This window comes from Cygnus atratus, chromosome 3 (genome assembly GCF_013377495.2).
Source record: "Cygnus atratus isolate AKBS03 ecotype Queensland, Australia chromosome 3, CAtr_DNAZoo_HiC_assembly, whole genome shotgun sequence".
NCBI lineage: Eukaryota > Metazoa > Chordata > Aves > Anseriformes > Anatidae > Cygnus > Cygnus atratus.
Window position 1 is genome coordinate 91,160,336 of NC_066364.1, and position 16,110 is coordinate 91,176,445.

At 37.9% G+C, this 16,110-nt stretch overlaps 1 protein-coding gene across 1 annotated transcript in view; it reads right to left on the reverse strand.

Annotated features, from left to right (window-relative positions):
* The window catches only part of RBKS (ribokinase), a 67,912-nt gene that overhangs the window by 17,194 nt on the left and 34,608 nt on the right, over positions 1-16,110 (reverse strand). The window contains exons 6-7 of the mRNA XM_035561864.2: positions 12,967-13,058; positions 3,053-3,241 (exon numbers count right to left, since the gene is read on the reverse strand). Coding sequence (XP_035417757.1) covers positions 3,053-3,241; positions 12,967-13,058 — 281 coding nt within the window. The remainder of the gene's footprint in view (positions 1-3,052; positions 3,242-12,966; positions 13,059-16,110) is intronic.

The following is a 16,110-nucleotide window of genomic DNA, read 5'->3' on the forward strand; positions in this document are numbered from 1 at the left end:
CATGGAGAGCTCTGCTAACAGTCATGGGAAGCATTGCATACATTAGTCAAGCCCACATTAAGATAATTAGTGCTAAAAAAAATCAACAAGCCTTTTTTTTTTTCCTTTATAGTATTGATTTAGTGTGGGTGAAAAATGCCAGATTTTCGATCTCGAAGATTCATGTTCCACCACAGAGCGGGAGATGGAGCCAGCTTTTCCCAGTGTTCTGCCAATAAACTCTTAGATTAACCATCTCACAGGCTAGGAGGAATATTCGAGCTCTATGGTCTATTGGCCCTTAGTCTCTCTGACAAACCTATGAACATAGAAAATACGACATACACTACCTGGGACAAGGAGCTCAACTTCTTTATCTTTGGGGCTGTACCTACCTAAATATTTTCTCACAAAAAAATTTCAAAATTTCTGTTGACAAAATGATCAGGACTGAAGCTGTGCTGCAGAGACTACTCTGTCAGTGGCAGTATCTATGGGAAACTTTCTACAGTACAATACGCCTTTGTAGTTCATTTTGTGTCTTATATATATATCCTCTAAATTGCAAACTCCATTTTAATGCATACTGTTTTCGTAAGGGCTCTGTAACCTTTTGCAAATCTTATGATGGGTTTCGTACATCATTTAACTCCTTGTCTGACAGTAACTTTACCTTCTGCAGATCCAAGCAATGACAATATGGATACAGACATATAATCACATGTGATTGCATTATGGCTGCTTAAAAAATTACTGCCTGATCCCTCAAGATGCTGGAGGCAGGGCTGTTTAAGGTAGAAAATTTTGTTTTGGGCTAAATGGTGGGCTAAGAGCATGTGCATGACCAGCTCTGACTACTCTTTAGACGGGTATTTACTTGCTACCTTACAGCTTGAGCTTATTCCCCTGGGAAAGGATCCACTGCAGACATGCACATGAGAAGAGCAATGTGTCCAACTAGAACTTTTAGTATTTATTTTAGTTATAGAGCTATCCAGGTTAGTTGAGGATGACATTATTTTGTTTGGTATTCAGAAGGGCTGCTTTAAAACCACTTGCTTTCAGGCAAAGTGATAATCAGTCTAAGCAGTGTAAGACTTTTATAATGGAAGGCCAACACATCTTTTTTCATTCAGTCTGCAAGAGTAAACTGAGCACAGCTGTTTTACTGAAAACAACCCACTGGTATTTAAGTAGATTAACAAAATTAACTGTGAAAATCTTCTGCTATATGAAAGCCAATAACCTGTTGGCCACAAGGAGGCAGGGCAAGGATTCAGTAAACTCAAAGAAATTGCTTTTACTTAAAAAAAAAAAAGAGAGAGAGAGAGAGAGAGAGAGAAAAAAGAGGAGCATTAAATTAGTTCAGTCATGAAACTCTGAACTGCTAGGCAAGATAAAAAGCACTTTTCAGCCACAGTGTGTGGTTTCAGTATTGCTGTTTTAATCCAACAGCAGCAAATATCTTAAGATATCAAACAATAGTTGATCTGGCAGTAATTTTCTGCTTCTTTTGAAGAAGCAGATCACACATGCTTTTTCTTCATCACTTCTGTGTGATGTACACTAAAAAGAAAGACTCATACACTGAGCTTTGACAGGGTGGATTTACCAAGTCCGAGCAAGAAGCCATACGGCCAAGTTTGCAAGGTGTTGCTCCCAAGCCAATAAATCCTGCTTCTTAGCAGGCACCAAGGCAGGTTTGGGAGCTCTGCCTTTCACTCTCTTGGCATGTCTATTTCTGGGCCAAAAGCAGCCAGAGGCAGGTAGGTGTTTGTAGTCCCCTACAAAGTAAGTGCCCTACGTGCAGTACAGTACGGTGATGCCTCCCTTAACCAGAACTTTAGTACATTCCAAAATCAGCACTAACTCAAGTTCAGACTTCTAAAAGACAAAAGGGGCAAAGGAGGAGAATAAAGCCACAGTATCCCTGTTTCAGAGTTAAATTGAAAAGGATTAAATTTAACAGTGAAGCAAAACCTTCCACAGTATCAACACATCACAGTCCAAATCTATCAGTGACTTCCTGTTTGAGAAAAGACTTTACTCCTAGCACTGCCACTGCGCTACCAAGATAGGTGATTTCAGTCCCCTATGCCTCTTGCCTCTGTTTCCTCATCTTTTAAGCTGTTGCTTTTCTCCTTTGCAAAGCAGTATGAGGTCCATGGATAAAAAAAACATGCTACAAGAACTAGTTATTATTAATGCAATTCAGATATGGAATGCACCAGATGGTAAAATCTCCAGGATTTTAATGAACTATTGTAACAGAACATATGTAATATGACGTTATTGTAACAGGCATTTAAATGTATAGTTAGTACATACAACGTGACCTGCTCTGCTCTCAGTAACTCCACTGGAATTATTTTGGATTTATGTCAGATAATACTAGGAACACAAAATAGCCCCATATGTGCAATGTGGTAAGGTTTTCATAGCAATACAATCTTAACTATTGCCTATCCTGTTCTTCCTTTTTGCTAGGGATACCCTAATGGCAAATAATAAAATGTCTCCGAGCAAGTATTCCTTACCTACCACCATAAAATAGTTAAGTCGTGAAGCAGCAAGAACTGTTTGGTTTTATACTATATTCTGTAAAAATTATGTCTTTGATGCACCTTATGCTAGATTGGTAAGTAATCCATGCTTGTGTCAGAAGAGCCAAACATTTGGTTTCAGGCAGCGAGGGCAGTAATATCTCCTTTCTCCCACAACACTAGAGTTCTGGACATCATGAATTATATGACTGGGCGAAGGTGAAAAAACAGGACTGCAGTTCAAGCCACTGGCATCACACATTACAGTCAGAGACAGGTACTGACTTCAGTAAAGAGGAACATGGAGATACTATCAGTATGTATAATAATTCTAGCACATCTACAATACAGACTATAAAATTCAAGTGAACTGACATTTAATATATGAGAGGCTGGAAGCAAGATATCAATTTCACATCATAAATTAGCCTTTGTACTAGTGCCCAAAGATTTGGCTGATTACTCATTGCTTTCCCTTAGTGCTTAAGCAGTTTCTTCCAAAGCAAGACAGTTAAACCACAAAAACGTACCGTAGTGTCCACAGCTCTGACCTTCCCAGCAGGAACGTGCTTTGGAATGGGTTCTTCTACTGATATCATCATGCAGCCTTCTGCTCCAAGAGTAACAATTACAAGCTTACACCCTCTTTCTAACAGCATGTGTCCCACCTTTCCAGCATCTTCAAGGTTGCCAACTGGGATGCCCGTTAAAATTTCTGCCTGGAAAATAACCCACGCAAACGAAAATCATAATGTGACAGCATTCATTTTTGGACAACAGTTGCATCTGAAAACAGTATTTAATATCATTTTAAAAATGTGTATTACGGGATGATCAAGAAACTACTTCCTACGCTGATATTCAGCTATGTCATGCTCCTTGTTTGAAATCAGCGTGTACTTCAGGCACAGCAGACTAATGGAGAGCAGCCTAGGCAGAGACACAGGAGGCATGGGTTCTGTTCCAGCTTTTACGACTCGCCTGGCATACTACTTTGAATAAATCACATTTCTTCCATGTGCCTCAGTTTCTTCATCTGTGAAATGGACACAATGACATAGCCTTAGCAAAAGCATTTTGCTGTCTAATGCGAAAAATGCTACATGGCAACTCAGTCACTATTCTTGGGGGATATTTATCACTAAATGAGAAACCTTTTTTAAATTCTCAGGCTTCAGCTAGTGAGAAATCACTAGGGAAAACCTCTTCAAGGAAAAAAACAAAATTGCTCAACTTTGACCACTGTGTTTACTTTAGTATGTATTTTTAGATAAGAATACCTAAAAGTTATCTGAAGTTCTCTTTAGGCAAAGGGCCATTACAAGATTATTATATATTTGTGTTATGGACATGTCCATAGGCCTCTGTCAGGGCTGAGACTCTTTTGTGTTGGCTCTGTACAAACACAGATAAACTCTTTGTCTAACAGATGGTGACCTTAAGTCAACTTCTCCCAGTTGGCTCTTAAAATCAATCTCTTCTAGTTCCACCCAACTAAGAGCAAAATTTCCCAAAAATCTGCAGTGAAGACTCCAGAATGAAACATCCTTTTCTTCACCTCATACATTTTCTCGATGGCATCCCATTTTCCAATGTCATGTACTACTTCTTCTGGAAGAGGGTGAAGGGAGGAGGACAAGAATGGAACAGGAAGAAAGGAAGAAAAAATACAGTGAGTTTTATCTGAAACACTCTAGCAGGCAGTATTCCTCCTGCCTACTAGAGTATGCCTTCAATTTTAAGTAAACTGGCACATCATATATTGCTGTCTTTACTAAATCTTATGCTGCTTGCCTGAGAAGAGGGAAGTCCTATTTTATCTTGCACTACAAGGCTGCTGGATCCTGAGAAATGGAGTCTGAAGTATTTTCAGATAATCGCCTATTAACTGGGCATAATTTCCACAGTCTTGGACCTTATTTTCAGTGGACAACTTTGGAACTTTTTCACCAGCTCTGTGTCCTGACCTTGCTGCATGGACAGCTCAGCTTCCCGTGAAGCAGCTGCTGGCATATTTCAAACTACCTTGCTCTGCGTTACAGAAGCTTGAAATCAGTGCACATATTTCTTGCCCAAACAGACTAGAAACCGTGGAGGTTGAACAACTGCCCCCTGATGTACAGGCCATGCCTGTCATGTAAGGGGAGTCCGGGCAGACAGCTGGGGACAGGAACTACTACAGCCATCCCAAGCAAGCCGCCCCCAGTTGTGAGTCAGAGGCCTCACAGCTTGCCACTGTCATTTCCTGTGTTTCAGTCTGACCCAGAACAGAGAAGCCACCCTTAGGCTCTGAAGGGCCAGCATATGCCAATACGAGGCTAAGGCTTTATATTATCATTAACAGAGTGCTTACTGGTTTTAATTTTCAAACTTAGAGGATCAAGCCCCGCAGTCCCTACTGAGAAAAACACACAGTTGTTTTCTGGAGCTGTCGGTTTGATAGCTCCAAGGCAGAACGCGCTGTGGCGGGACTTGGTGGGTAAACTCATGCTGCAGGGTCAAGGTGTGGTAACACGTATGCACAATTTAAAACTACTTCTTTTAAACCGCACCGATCCCAGGCAAGAATACAATAAGCTTTAGATTATGAGAAGGGAACTAAACGTACCCCATTTTCTCCTTGGCATGTCACCACACTGCTCAAATTCTCTTGCAGTAGGAACAGTTTTGGCAAATTAAATCTATTTAATTTTTTAAAAGGGTATAAAAGTATTTTCACATAAGAGAATTTGTTTCAAAAAAACATCTCACCCAACTTTTTGAATAAATCTTCCTGCAAGGTTTGCAAGGAAACAGTACATTAATAATGGCTTTGGAAGGACTAGATAATAAATGGTATTAATATATATATACGCTATTCTAATATCTAAGTGTCTAAAACATCTGTGTCTTTTTTTGAATTTTAAGATCTCTGGAGCAAGAACTATGTGTTCCTGTATTCATAACACCTAGCACAAGAATAAAAAGGCATTAACAAAGTGCACACACAAATCCTTGAATGAAACTGGCCAAATGAATTTCTAATGTACTTCATGATGGGCAGTAATTCCAAACTTTCTACACAGGTTGCAAAGTCTTCAGGAAAAAAAGTGAATTTGGTTATGGAAAAGAAATAGTCAATCTAATTTGGGTTTATTAGCTGGTATTTACACTTCTCTACACTCGTGAGCAAGATAAATGAAGTACTTAAATATAATATCCTTCCTAATGAAACACACATTCTGTCTGCTTAGTAGTAATGTTGTACCCTCTTTGTGACAGCTGTGTCCCAAGCCAACAGGATTTTTTGGCTGTGTAGTGAAAGGGTTGTTTTGGGGCTGACACGTGAAAGGTTTTGCAGAAATCCTTCTGTCTTTATCCTGCTTATACCAATAAAAAATTTATTTTGAACCAGACAGAGTCTGTATAAAAGTAGATCTTCAACTGCTTGAAACCATTATCATCTAACTCATCTACAGCAGGATGGTAAAACTAAAAAACACTGGAACAAGCTGGAAGAACCATAAAAGCAGCAGAAGCCAGACAGATTCTGTGCCAATAATTAGAGATTGCGGTAAATGTCAACTGATGTTAAATACTGTGGTGAGCTTTTAAGTTCCTCCCTTCAGTAGAATCTTATTTAAAAAACAAACAAACTGCGGTACAATTGAAGGAAATAACTAATAGTTATGTAAAGAAAAAAATTAAATAACAATACTAAAAGCTCAGTGTGGACATTTGCCATAGTACTTTACAAAAGAACAGCAAATTAAGAAATTTATTTTCTCTGTAGCTAGTCTCACAAAACTCCTCAGTTAAATGGCCCTACTAAAGCAAGAGGACACTCCACAAACCTGCTGTCAGAAAAAAAAAAAAAAGACAGATATTACATAGCTAATCTACAGAGAGTTTTCTTAATTTTGTTTACACAAGTAGAAGAAAAATTTAACTGAAGCTTTTACATTTAACTGTTACAAAGGTTCTTGGCCATACTCTTCATTATTCTTCGTTAACTCTCCTTGTCTCTTTGGGCTGTAGAGTCTAGTCACAGTAAGCTGACACAAACCAGCACTGCTACAGAAAAAAATGGTCCTGCTTTCCTTTCCACTCCTGTCCACATGGCCCATTCTCTTCTGCCAGCACAGCTATTTGTGTGGCCAGGAAATAAAGTGGATTGCAAGGCAGAACCCTGTTAAAATTAACCCCAAAGTAAAATAAGATAAAATAAAACAATTGACTCCTTTCAACGGCAGCACTAGTTTACACTGGTTAAAAGTGATAATGAAACTATGATATGAACCTCTGCCAAGTGTTCCTAACAGTGGTGCATTTGGGGCCACCTGTGGCTTACACAGCCGCTTTCAGGGAGAAGTGCCGGATCTTCCACTTAGCATTTGTGAGACCAAATCTTTAGCACAGTCTAGTTTTGGGATCCCTGGCAGAAGTAAGACACTGACATACTACAGCAAATCCAGTGGGAGGCCAGCAAGAGAGTCGGGGGCCAGCACACAGGACATATAAGAGGCTGGGAGACGTGGGTCTGTTCAGCCTCAAGAACCTACAGCGAAGGGGAGGTCTAATTGCTGGCTACAACTATTTAATGGGTGGAAATAGAGAAGAGGAAGCCACCCTTCTTGAAGCTGCAAAGGGATAAGACTAGACACAAGTGGCACAAGCGGAAATTCCAATCTTAGGGAAAACTTCCTCACCGCCAGGGTGATGCAGTACTAGAGCAGGTGCCCATAATGGTTCCCCATCCTTGGTGATTCAAAACTTGACTGGACAAAGCCCTGCTTCACCAGCGTGCTGGACTAGAGATCTCCAGAGGTCTGTTCCGACCTTCTATGATCCTCTGATCCTTAATACGTACAAACTGCTGAGATGCATACAAAAATACATAATATATAAAAATGCATACAAACTGCTGAGATGGCAAGAAATGTTAATTCTCTGGGGAGCAGTCAGTCTTTTTCTTTAGTGTCCACATAGCACCTAGCACAATACAACTTTGCAAACATTGCCAGGTACTACTGGAACAGAAACAAATAATAATAGGGAAACTGCCACTTTTTAAAGCTTGCTTATCTAAAACTACATAAAACAATTTAAAGTATTTTTAATTTTTAGTATTTAAACACCGTAAGCCAGTTGGCTTCAAGCTTGGCTTGTACCTTAAGAGATTTCTTTGAGAATGCCAGAACAAGAACTTGATCTCATTTATTCTAACACACGAAGAGTCCCAACGAAGTAGTGAGACAGATTTGGTGTGTAAGCAAGATCAGGCCACAAGCCAAGCTAATTCCAGTTGTTTCAAATTACAATTTTTTTACATACATACATGCCAAAAAACTTATGCTAGAATAATTAAAAACTGATTGAAATGAATTGGCTTGAAGCTATTCCCTCCCCTCCCAAAAGTAACATCTTTCATTTTACACTAAATATGGGAAATTTCATAGTTTCCAGAAACTGATAAAATAGGGTTTAGAACAAAGTTGGAATTCAAATTAAAATATACCATGAATTACTAGCAACTTCTGTGTAATGAAGAAATAGTAGCTTTCCCTTACTTACAACAGAAAAGGCAAATTCATGAAATGTTCTAAATAATTTAATTCTAAAGGACCTATTTTTGTTTTGACTAGTAGAGATATCAAATATTATTTTCTTAATAAAGACTATCCCTGTTATTAACCTCTCTATATTAATAAGCAGTATTTTAAATGTCCTAAACTGATACAGTTTTATAAGCTTGATATTCTCTGGCCCTTGTAGAAGTCAGTGCTGTCTACTGATTTTGGATATATTAACAAGAATTCCCATTATTAATATTTCTTCCAGAAATTATTTAACCTCAACTAATAGACAATACTTAAAAAGAAACAATAGGATCCTATCTATTCTTTTGTATTATTTTTACGTATCTTGCAGCTTCATTTAACAAAATTTGCAATGAATTTATATTTAGATGTACTGCTTTCTACCATTAAAACACCAAAGTATTCTGTTAGCATTTAATTAAATCTTTGCTAGGCCTTTCTTATTTAGATCAGAAGTCTGATACCCATTTTACATTAGGAAGAAAACAGTTCCCAGTGTTGCATTCAAAATAGCTCGACACACTAAATCATTTGCTGCAACCATTTAGGAGTTTTCCTTCTCCTGAAGGGCTCTTTCGTATTCTTTGAACGGAGAAGCAGCTGTTCTTCAAAACATTTAGGACCAAATTCAAATTGCTGACATGCAATATATTTTGGTTCCTAACCTGCAGGGCTATGTAATTGCACGCACACACTAAAAAAGAAAAACAACACATGAACTGTATTGACATTGTGGTTGTGCCTAGAGCCATACTACAGCAAAGAAGCACACAAATACATGGGAAAAAAATTGTAAGTACTCTGAAGAGCTCATCTTGTACAGGGTTGTCTCTTTTTCAACATTTATAGATGACTGAGAAGAACAACCATTGGTTTTCACTTAGATGACATTGGATACATTTATTTTTCATTAGAAGAATTAAGGGAATGGAGAACTAGCACATTCCTGCACAAACCTCAGGGATTAGGCTGTGCTGCATCTGGGAATTAACAAACTAGTCTCAACAAGCTTGATCTTTCTGGGAAAAGATAAAACTGAACTACAGGCTAAGCAAAGAAAGAACTGATAACCTTGCAAGATTTGTTCTGAGTTTTTGTGTTCATGAACCACATAAAAAGAAAGTAGTGTCAGACATAAAAAAAAAATATTATTGCAACAAGCAAGAGTGAAAAGAACAGCTTGTGAAGAGCCTTCTAGACAAACTAATGGTAGATAATTCACTGATAGTATAATTTTGTTTGCTTCTCTCTAGCACATAAATCCATAAGAACAAGCTGTGCTGTTATACCAGATACTGCATGAGATTTCATTAAATTCTAAAGCATTTAATGAAGAACAGAGTACAAAGTGTGATGCATTTGATACTTACATGTTTGGGACCTGAAATCCCATGATTGTCTGAAAGTGTAGCTGGCATTTTAAAACTTTTATTCTGCGACAAAGGCATTGCAGATTAAAGCTGCTGACCTTTGTGGAAGTAGACAACAGAAATTTCTGACTCAGTAATAATTCAGATAATCACAAGGACTATCCCCTTTTACTCATCTTTAGCTACACAAACGTTCCACACAGTCTATGAAATGTCTTCAGCTGAATGGCTAGCTTTCTGTTCTACAGCTAACATAATCTTCTGTTACAAACATATCATTCACATGATATCCACAAAGTACAGGGCTTAATCATTTAAAGGTATTTCTTGATGAACAAGAAAGATAGGGGCATTTAGATAAAAATATGTGATAAATACTTGTAAATTTAACTGCATATGAAAGCCATAGCAAGCAACAATAAGAATCAGTGTAAATTTAATCTTGTCTTAGCACGTATGTCTGTGTTATAAAAGAATGCTTTAGAAACAGCTGACAGGAATAGCTCTAAAGAGTTCATCTTTAAACCTGAGAAAATTAAGAGCTATTTATAGGGCTTACTAAAGATGAAATAGAAATAAGCTATTTGTTTTCCGATAGTACCTTAAAAATACCAAATAGAAAAAAGGCATCCAAAAGGGGTAAGGCTCAAACATAACTAGGGCTTTTGGCTAGAAGGAAGTTATTTGAGACTTAGAGAGGGACAATGGAGCTGGAACCAAGAATCGCAGGACAGCAGTCGTAAGCAGTACATTTGATAAATTTGGCCACAGAGAATCGAAACCAAAGCAAAACAAAAACAACCGCCAAATCTACAAAATAAGAAGGTCCATAGTGGGTCAGAGCAAAGGTCTATCTTATCCAGTTCCTCTTTTTTGACTGACTGCTAGCAGATACTGAGGGAAAGAAGAACATAAAGGTATAACAATCTTTTCCCAGTACATGTTCTGGACCATTAAACTATTAGTTACTTCTTGATTTAAGAAGATGAAGGAAATGCAGATGTAATTGGCCAAATGGATAAAATTAATATATTTTGAAAGAAAAATCAACATTTTTTTAAGATTTGTGGGATTAACTTATTGCTTTTAAATGCCATGTAGAGATGTGAGTAGTAACCTTTATTTGGGTATGTAAACATTTATCTCTATATAAAACTTCTCAAGTGCATACATTACAGTGATTTGAAATTAAAGAAAGTCATGAAAGAAAACAGAAAACAGATGGCACATGAATATATAACAATTACTAAAAGAAAAAAAAATCAATCTTGTGACATAAGAAAAACAAATGCTTCATTTTTCCTCTTTTCTCAGCAAAAAGAAAGGAAAAATGGCAATAGTTCATCCCTGAACATCAATTCAATAATAAATCAGACATGGAGAGGATGAAGTCAAACATAATTGATTATTAAAAGTCATGGTAATGTAATTGATTTCATTGCAAAATTTGAAAAGGTTACTGTTAAAAGCAAAGGTAAATGTGCAATTATGTGCAATTCTGTGTTCTCAGAATATGTTGTAGAAGTCCCACAACCGGTCTGCGCTCCTGTGATATGGCTGGCAAGAACTTCCATAGGTCTACCATTTCCATAAATTCAGAAGAGATAAGCCTCCTCAACAGTAGAGAGCATCCTTCTGTACCTGCCTGTGCACAAAGTGATCCCAGACATCTTCAAATGGTAATTACTTTTTAAAAAATAGCAGAAAAGAATGCAAACTGTACCCCCAGCTCTGCAGGTGGGTACAAAGGTGGATGAGTGAGCAGGGATCTATTATAATTATACACCTGTATTTCTTGTTCTCCAAATAGAAGTAATTTTCTTTTCTCCATGTGGTGGTAATAATACACACTGGCTCCAGCAAGCTAAACTTCTCAAAGAATGTCTCTTTCAAGACTGTCCTCTAGCAATAACAAAGGGAAAACTTTAACATGTGTGTTGCAAAGAGCAATGAGAGAAAAGTCAGGAATAGACAAGTAATGAAAAACAAAGTTTTGTTTCTAACATATGGGGGTAAGTTTTCTCAGGGGAAAAAAAAAGTAACTAGTGACATTATGAAAAAAGCAAACAACGAATGACATTTACTAAATCGGTGGGAGAGTATGGGTGATCTCAGCCCCAAATGTGTGCCATAGCACCATTTAGCCAATGCAGGGGCATAGTCCAGGCATAAGTGTTTTCTGAAAGCTTGAAGAAAACACCATATGGGTGTCCTGAAAAAGAATAAATACTTTGCCTTATCATTCTCACCATCACATATAATTGAATTCCGATGGCTGTTAGCGTCTAAGCCACAACTGATATTGCTACCAGTTACACTGGAAATTTTGCCTTCCAGAGACCTGAGACCACAGCATCTCCCACCTTGCAGGAAAACAGCTATTCTGCTAATTCCTGAACACTCTGGGGTATCTGAAATTGGAGACATGTACTGAACTGTTCCAGAATAAAAATCAGATGTCAATTTGGGTTACTTAAGTGCTTAAATGTTAGAAGACTCATGAACTGAGGACTTCTGATATGGTTTGAAATGGGTTCTAATGAAAACTTCAAAAGAGGGTAACTGAGCCTTGAAGAGCTTATTCTGACAGACATTGTCATCAGACAAAAAACAAAACAAAACAAAACAACAAATAAAAACACACACAGAGAAAACAGGGCCACACTTTTCTCTTAGCTCTGCCCCCTCCTCGCCACCCACAGGTATCCTGCTCATTGCAGAAATCATGTTTGCTGGAGATAACTTTAAATATGATCAGTGCATGGCTTCTATCTACTATGTTGCTTCTCACACATTCCTGTTTATATAAAGAGAGAGTGAGAGGAAGGAACACAGCATGCATAATGCTAATAAATAGGAAATTCAAACGAAGGCCTTATGAGCAGAGCTTAATTTGTCTCTTGTGACAAAAATAATTTGCTTTGGGAGAAATAACACACTTGAATTAGAGAAGAGAGGGAAAGGAGGGAAAAAAGAGAAGAGAAAACATTCAGTTGAAGGGCCAGAGAACCAGATTCACTGCAAACAGATCTGACAGAAAGAGGCATACGAAGCTGCTGTTTACCATAAAGTGCAGCATGCGTGCATCACCTCCTGGCAAGCGAGTTTAAAACTGTCAGAACACTATGGCTAGCGCATTCCTGCTAATCATATCAAGGGACCGCAGAACAAGGACAAGGATCTATTTTAATATTTACCACTCAGTACTAGCGTTTTAGAAGTGTCCTTTTATGGGTTTGTTTTACTCATCTACTTGTAAGGAAGGCCAGATACAACTTTCCCGCTGGAAATGATTAATTTAATTTTGAGTGCAATCTAAAGGAATACTCCTCTTTGTTCACTATGTCGGGGATTAAACTTGTCACCTCCTAGAAGGTCTATGGGAGAGAAGCATGGCTTAGTTTTTCTGCTCCCTATGCAGCATTTCTGAGAACGGAATCCCTCTGAAATTTTACTGCTTGAAACTCCTTCTCTAGTGCAACATATCATCATTACCTCAGTTTCATTGCAGCAGAAGATGTCAGAATGAGTATAGAATTGTGGATCTAGGTCAGCAACGGCTGGAGCTGGATTAAATAAAGTCTTTACTGAAAAAAAAAGAAAAGGAAAAAGGTCTAAATTCCTAGTATTTTAGATTCATTAGCCATCACCTGGAACATCAATGTGGCTAGTATCTTCCAAGATTGCATTCGCAGCCCCCAGAGTTTAGTATTAAACACAAATGTCTCTCATTTTCTGTCTTCCCTTTATAGACTGCTAAACGTTTTGTTTATATATTAAAATTCCTATCTAATTAATGTGCAATCACCTGACATGATGTGAACATGACAGAAGAATAACAGGAAAAATAAGCAAGAAATTATTAATTAAAAAAATACCAAGGAAAAAAGTCTTAAGTAAATACAATTTGTTTAACTGATGATAGTTCTTGCAAGATTTTAATAAGTATTACAGGAATGGATTTAGCTCTAGAACTTTTTCTGTGTTGTTATCTGCATTCTATACATGAAGAAACAGGGGTATAGAGTAATGAAGGACATGTCCAGACAAGGATTTAAACACGCTTTTTAATGTGTTACCTAACTTGTTCAAACTGCCATACTGTAAAACTCTAGTGTAGACAAGGTGCTGTATATTTTTAATGTTATCTGGCAGAGCTAAACCTTAACTTAAGTCATAGTAGAATAAGTTAGTTAACAAACATTGAAACTGTAGCCTAAGGCCCTGTGCAACAGTAGGAAAGGTTTGTCATAAGGACAGAGTATAAGTGACTTACTCACTGTTAACACAGGAAGTCTGCAGATTTGGTTTCTCATTTTGCCAATTTTATGATTAATATTTCTGTGTCTTAACCACAAGACCATCGTTTTTATATAAAGCATACTCTCTTACTTTAGAAATACTCCTTATAGTAAGTGATGAAATCTTCCAATTTGGATTCCTACCTTTTCAGCCCTAAATGCCTATTTAGATCCTGACCTATAGCACCAAGTAGTAGTTATAGTTTCAGACACCCTGAACACTTCTCAGTCCCACTTAACCCCCCAGAGAGAAAGATGTTCAGAGACTTCTGACATCTCAGTACTGAGAAGTTTAGAGGATAACCTTTTTGATTACGACTCTGAAAGTTTTAGCCTGTGACTGTACAACTTTATCATGCCTCTCTACCTGTCTTGTTAAAAAGAGTCTTATTAAAGCAACAAAGGCATTTATTCAGAAGTCAGAAAATGCCAGAATTGGGATTTCCAGTAAAATCTTAATTTGGCTCCCTTATATTATTAAAATACAGTATGTATTATAATAAACTCTTTAATTATATGATCACATACCACTGAAAAACAGCATGTGATCACATAATTAAAGACTGCAACATAATACATATGCAGAAAGGAGACACATTAAGGTTTCACAGGCAACCTTAACTCTTGCATTTCCTATTTTCTGAATTGCAGCCCTAATAAAGTGCTGTGTTTTTTTTTTGGAACATAAATATTTAAGGTATACTTACCTAGGTAAACAAACAAACAAAAGAACCAGCACATAGTGAAAACCAAAATCAGTTCTCTGGCATCATACTGACATATATGTGGGTCATGAACAGCACTGGCAATGCTCCAGCTTGGGCTTTAAGTAATGCAGACTCATCATGAACAGGGTGAAATACATTGCTATTATTTCACTCCCATATTTAATATCTGCTGAGCAGCGGGGAGATGGAGGAACCCCAAGATTGTCCTTCAGTCTGTGAAGAAGAGTAGGGCTTGTGCACAGGGTAATCTGCTTGGTCCCACTTAGGAACACCAAATTATTTTCTGCCCAATTTCTTTTTTGTCATTTGCCAGGATCCATTCTCCTCACCTATTTTCCAGTTCTTTATGCACCCTTGCATAAGCACTATGCAACAGTAACCTTTTTCACTCAATCTTCATCACACCTTACCTCTTTACTCTCCCATGCTTTCTTTTTCCGCACTTCCAGTACCCACAGTGCTAGTCTTCTCCCTACCTCTATCTCCATATTCCAATCTCTATTCAGCGAATCCTATTCTCTGTTCCTCTGTGGTTCCCCTTTCAGTTTCTCTCGTTTCTTCCCCTGCCATCCCAAAACATCAAGCAAATTCCTCTTGTGCTTCCCTTGTCTGAAATTTACTCTTCCTCCACACCATTCCAGCCCAGCTTTGTCTTTTCTGAACTACACTGAAAGTCATGCTATCCGAGTGGGCAACTCCCTGTGTGGACAGACTCTCGGGGGAAGCTAGTTGGGAAGCTCTAAAAATTTTCTCAAATTTTTGTTACTGTGAAAGGTAGCAGACAACCCAGGTAGCACATAACCAAGGCAGATTTCCATACTGTTGTGGAGGCTTATCTTTAAAAGAAATCTCCCTTGGTATCAAGTCTCAAGTAAGTTTTAGAGTAGCCAGTATACACATTTTAAAAGTGTGTAGAGTGGGAGGCATTTTTCCATGGCCTGGTTTCTGCAACCACTACGCTTTGGCAGAAATTTTACAAATAATTTAACCACAGAAAAACAGCTGGTATGAAAAATTGCAGCCCAACATTAAAAAGTTGAAACACATGAAAAATAGATCCTTTACTTGCAAGTGACATGCAAAATTAATAGCTGAGGCTCCTTCCAGCCCTGGTTTTGATACATTTCCATTTTTCCCTTCAATATTAACAGGCTAGAGTTATTAGATGTCTTTTCTAGAGTCTGGCGTTACAGAAACTGAAAACCGCTTTACAGACTTTGATATACAGTAACATTTTGCCCATCTATGAAATGTCCCCCCTCTTGGAAGCACCCACAGCTTCACAGCATGCAGCCCTTAAAAAAAGACAGAATTTTCCAGTCAGATTTCCACTACAATTTATACCCACTTAATGTAATTCACAACCCCTTCTTCCTTCTTTGCTTTCCTTCCCCTCAAGACTGTCACAAGATCTTTAATAATCAGTGCCACAATAAGAGGATGTCAGGAGACGAGATGTCTCCATCTCTAGCTTACAGACCCAGGTGATGTTCACTGAATAGAAGCAAAGGGGTTTTGCTTGTGCATCCACATTCTTTCTCCATCTTATTGTTTATTTCTTTCAGTAAGAATGAAGAAAAACAAGCAAAAAAAACCCTTGAAACAGTGGT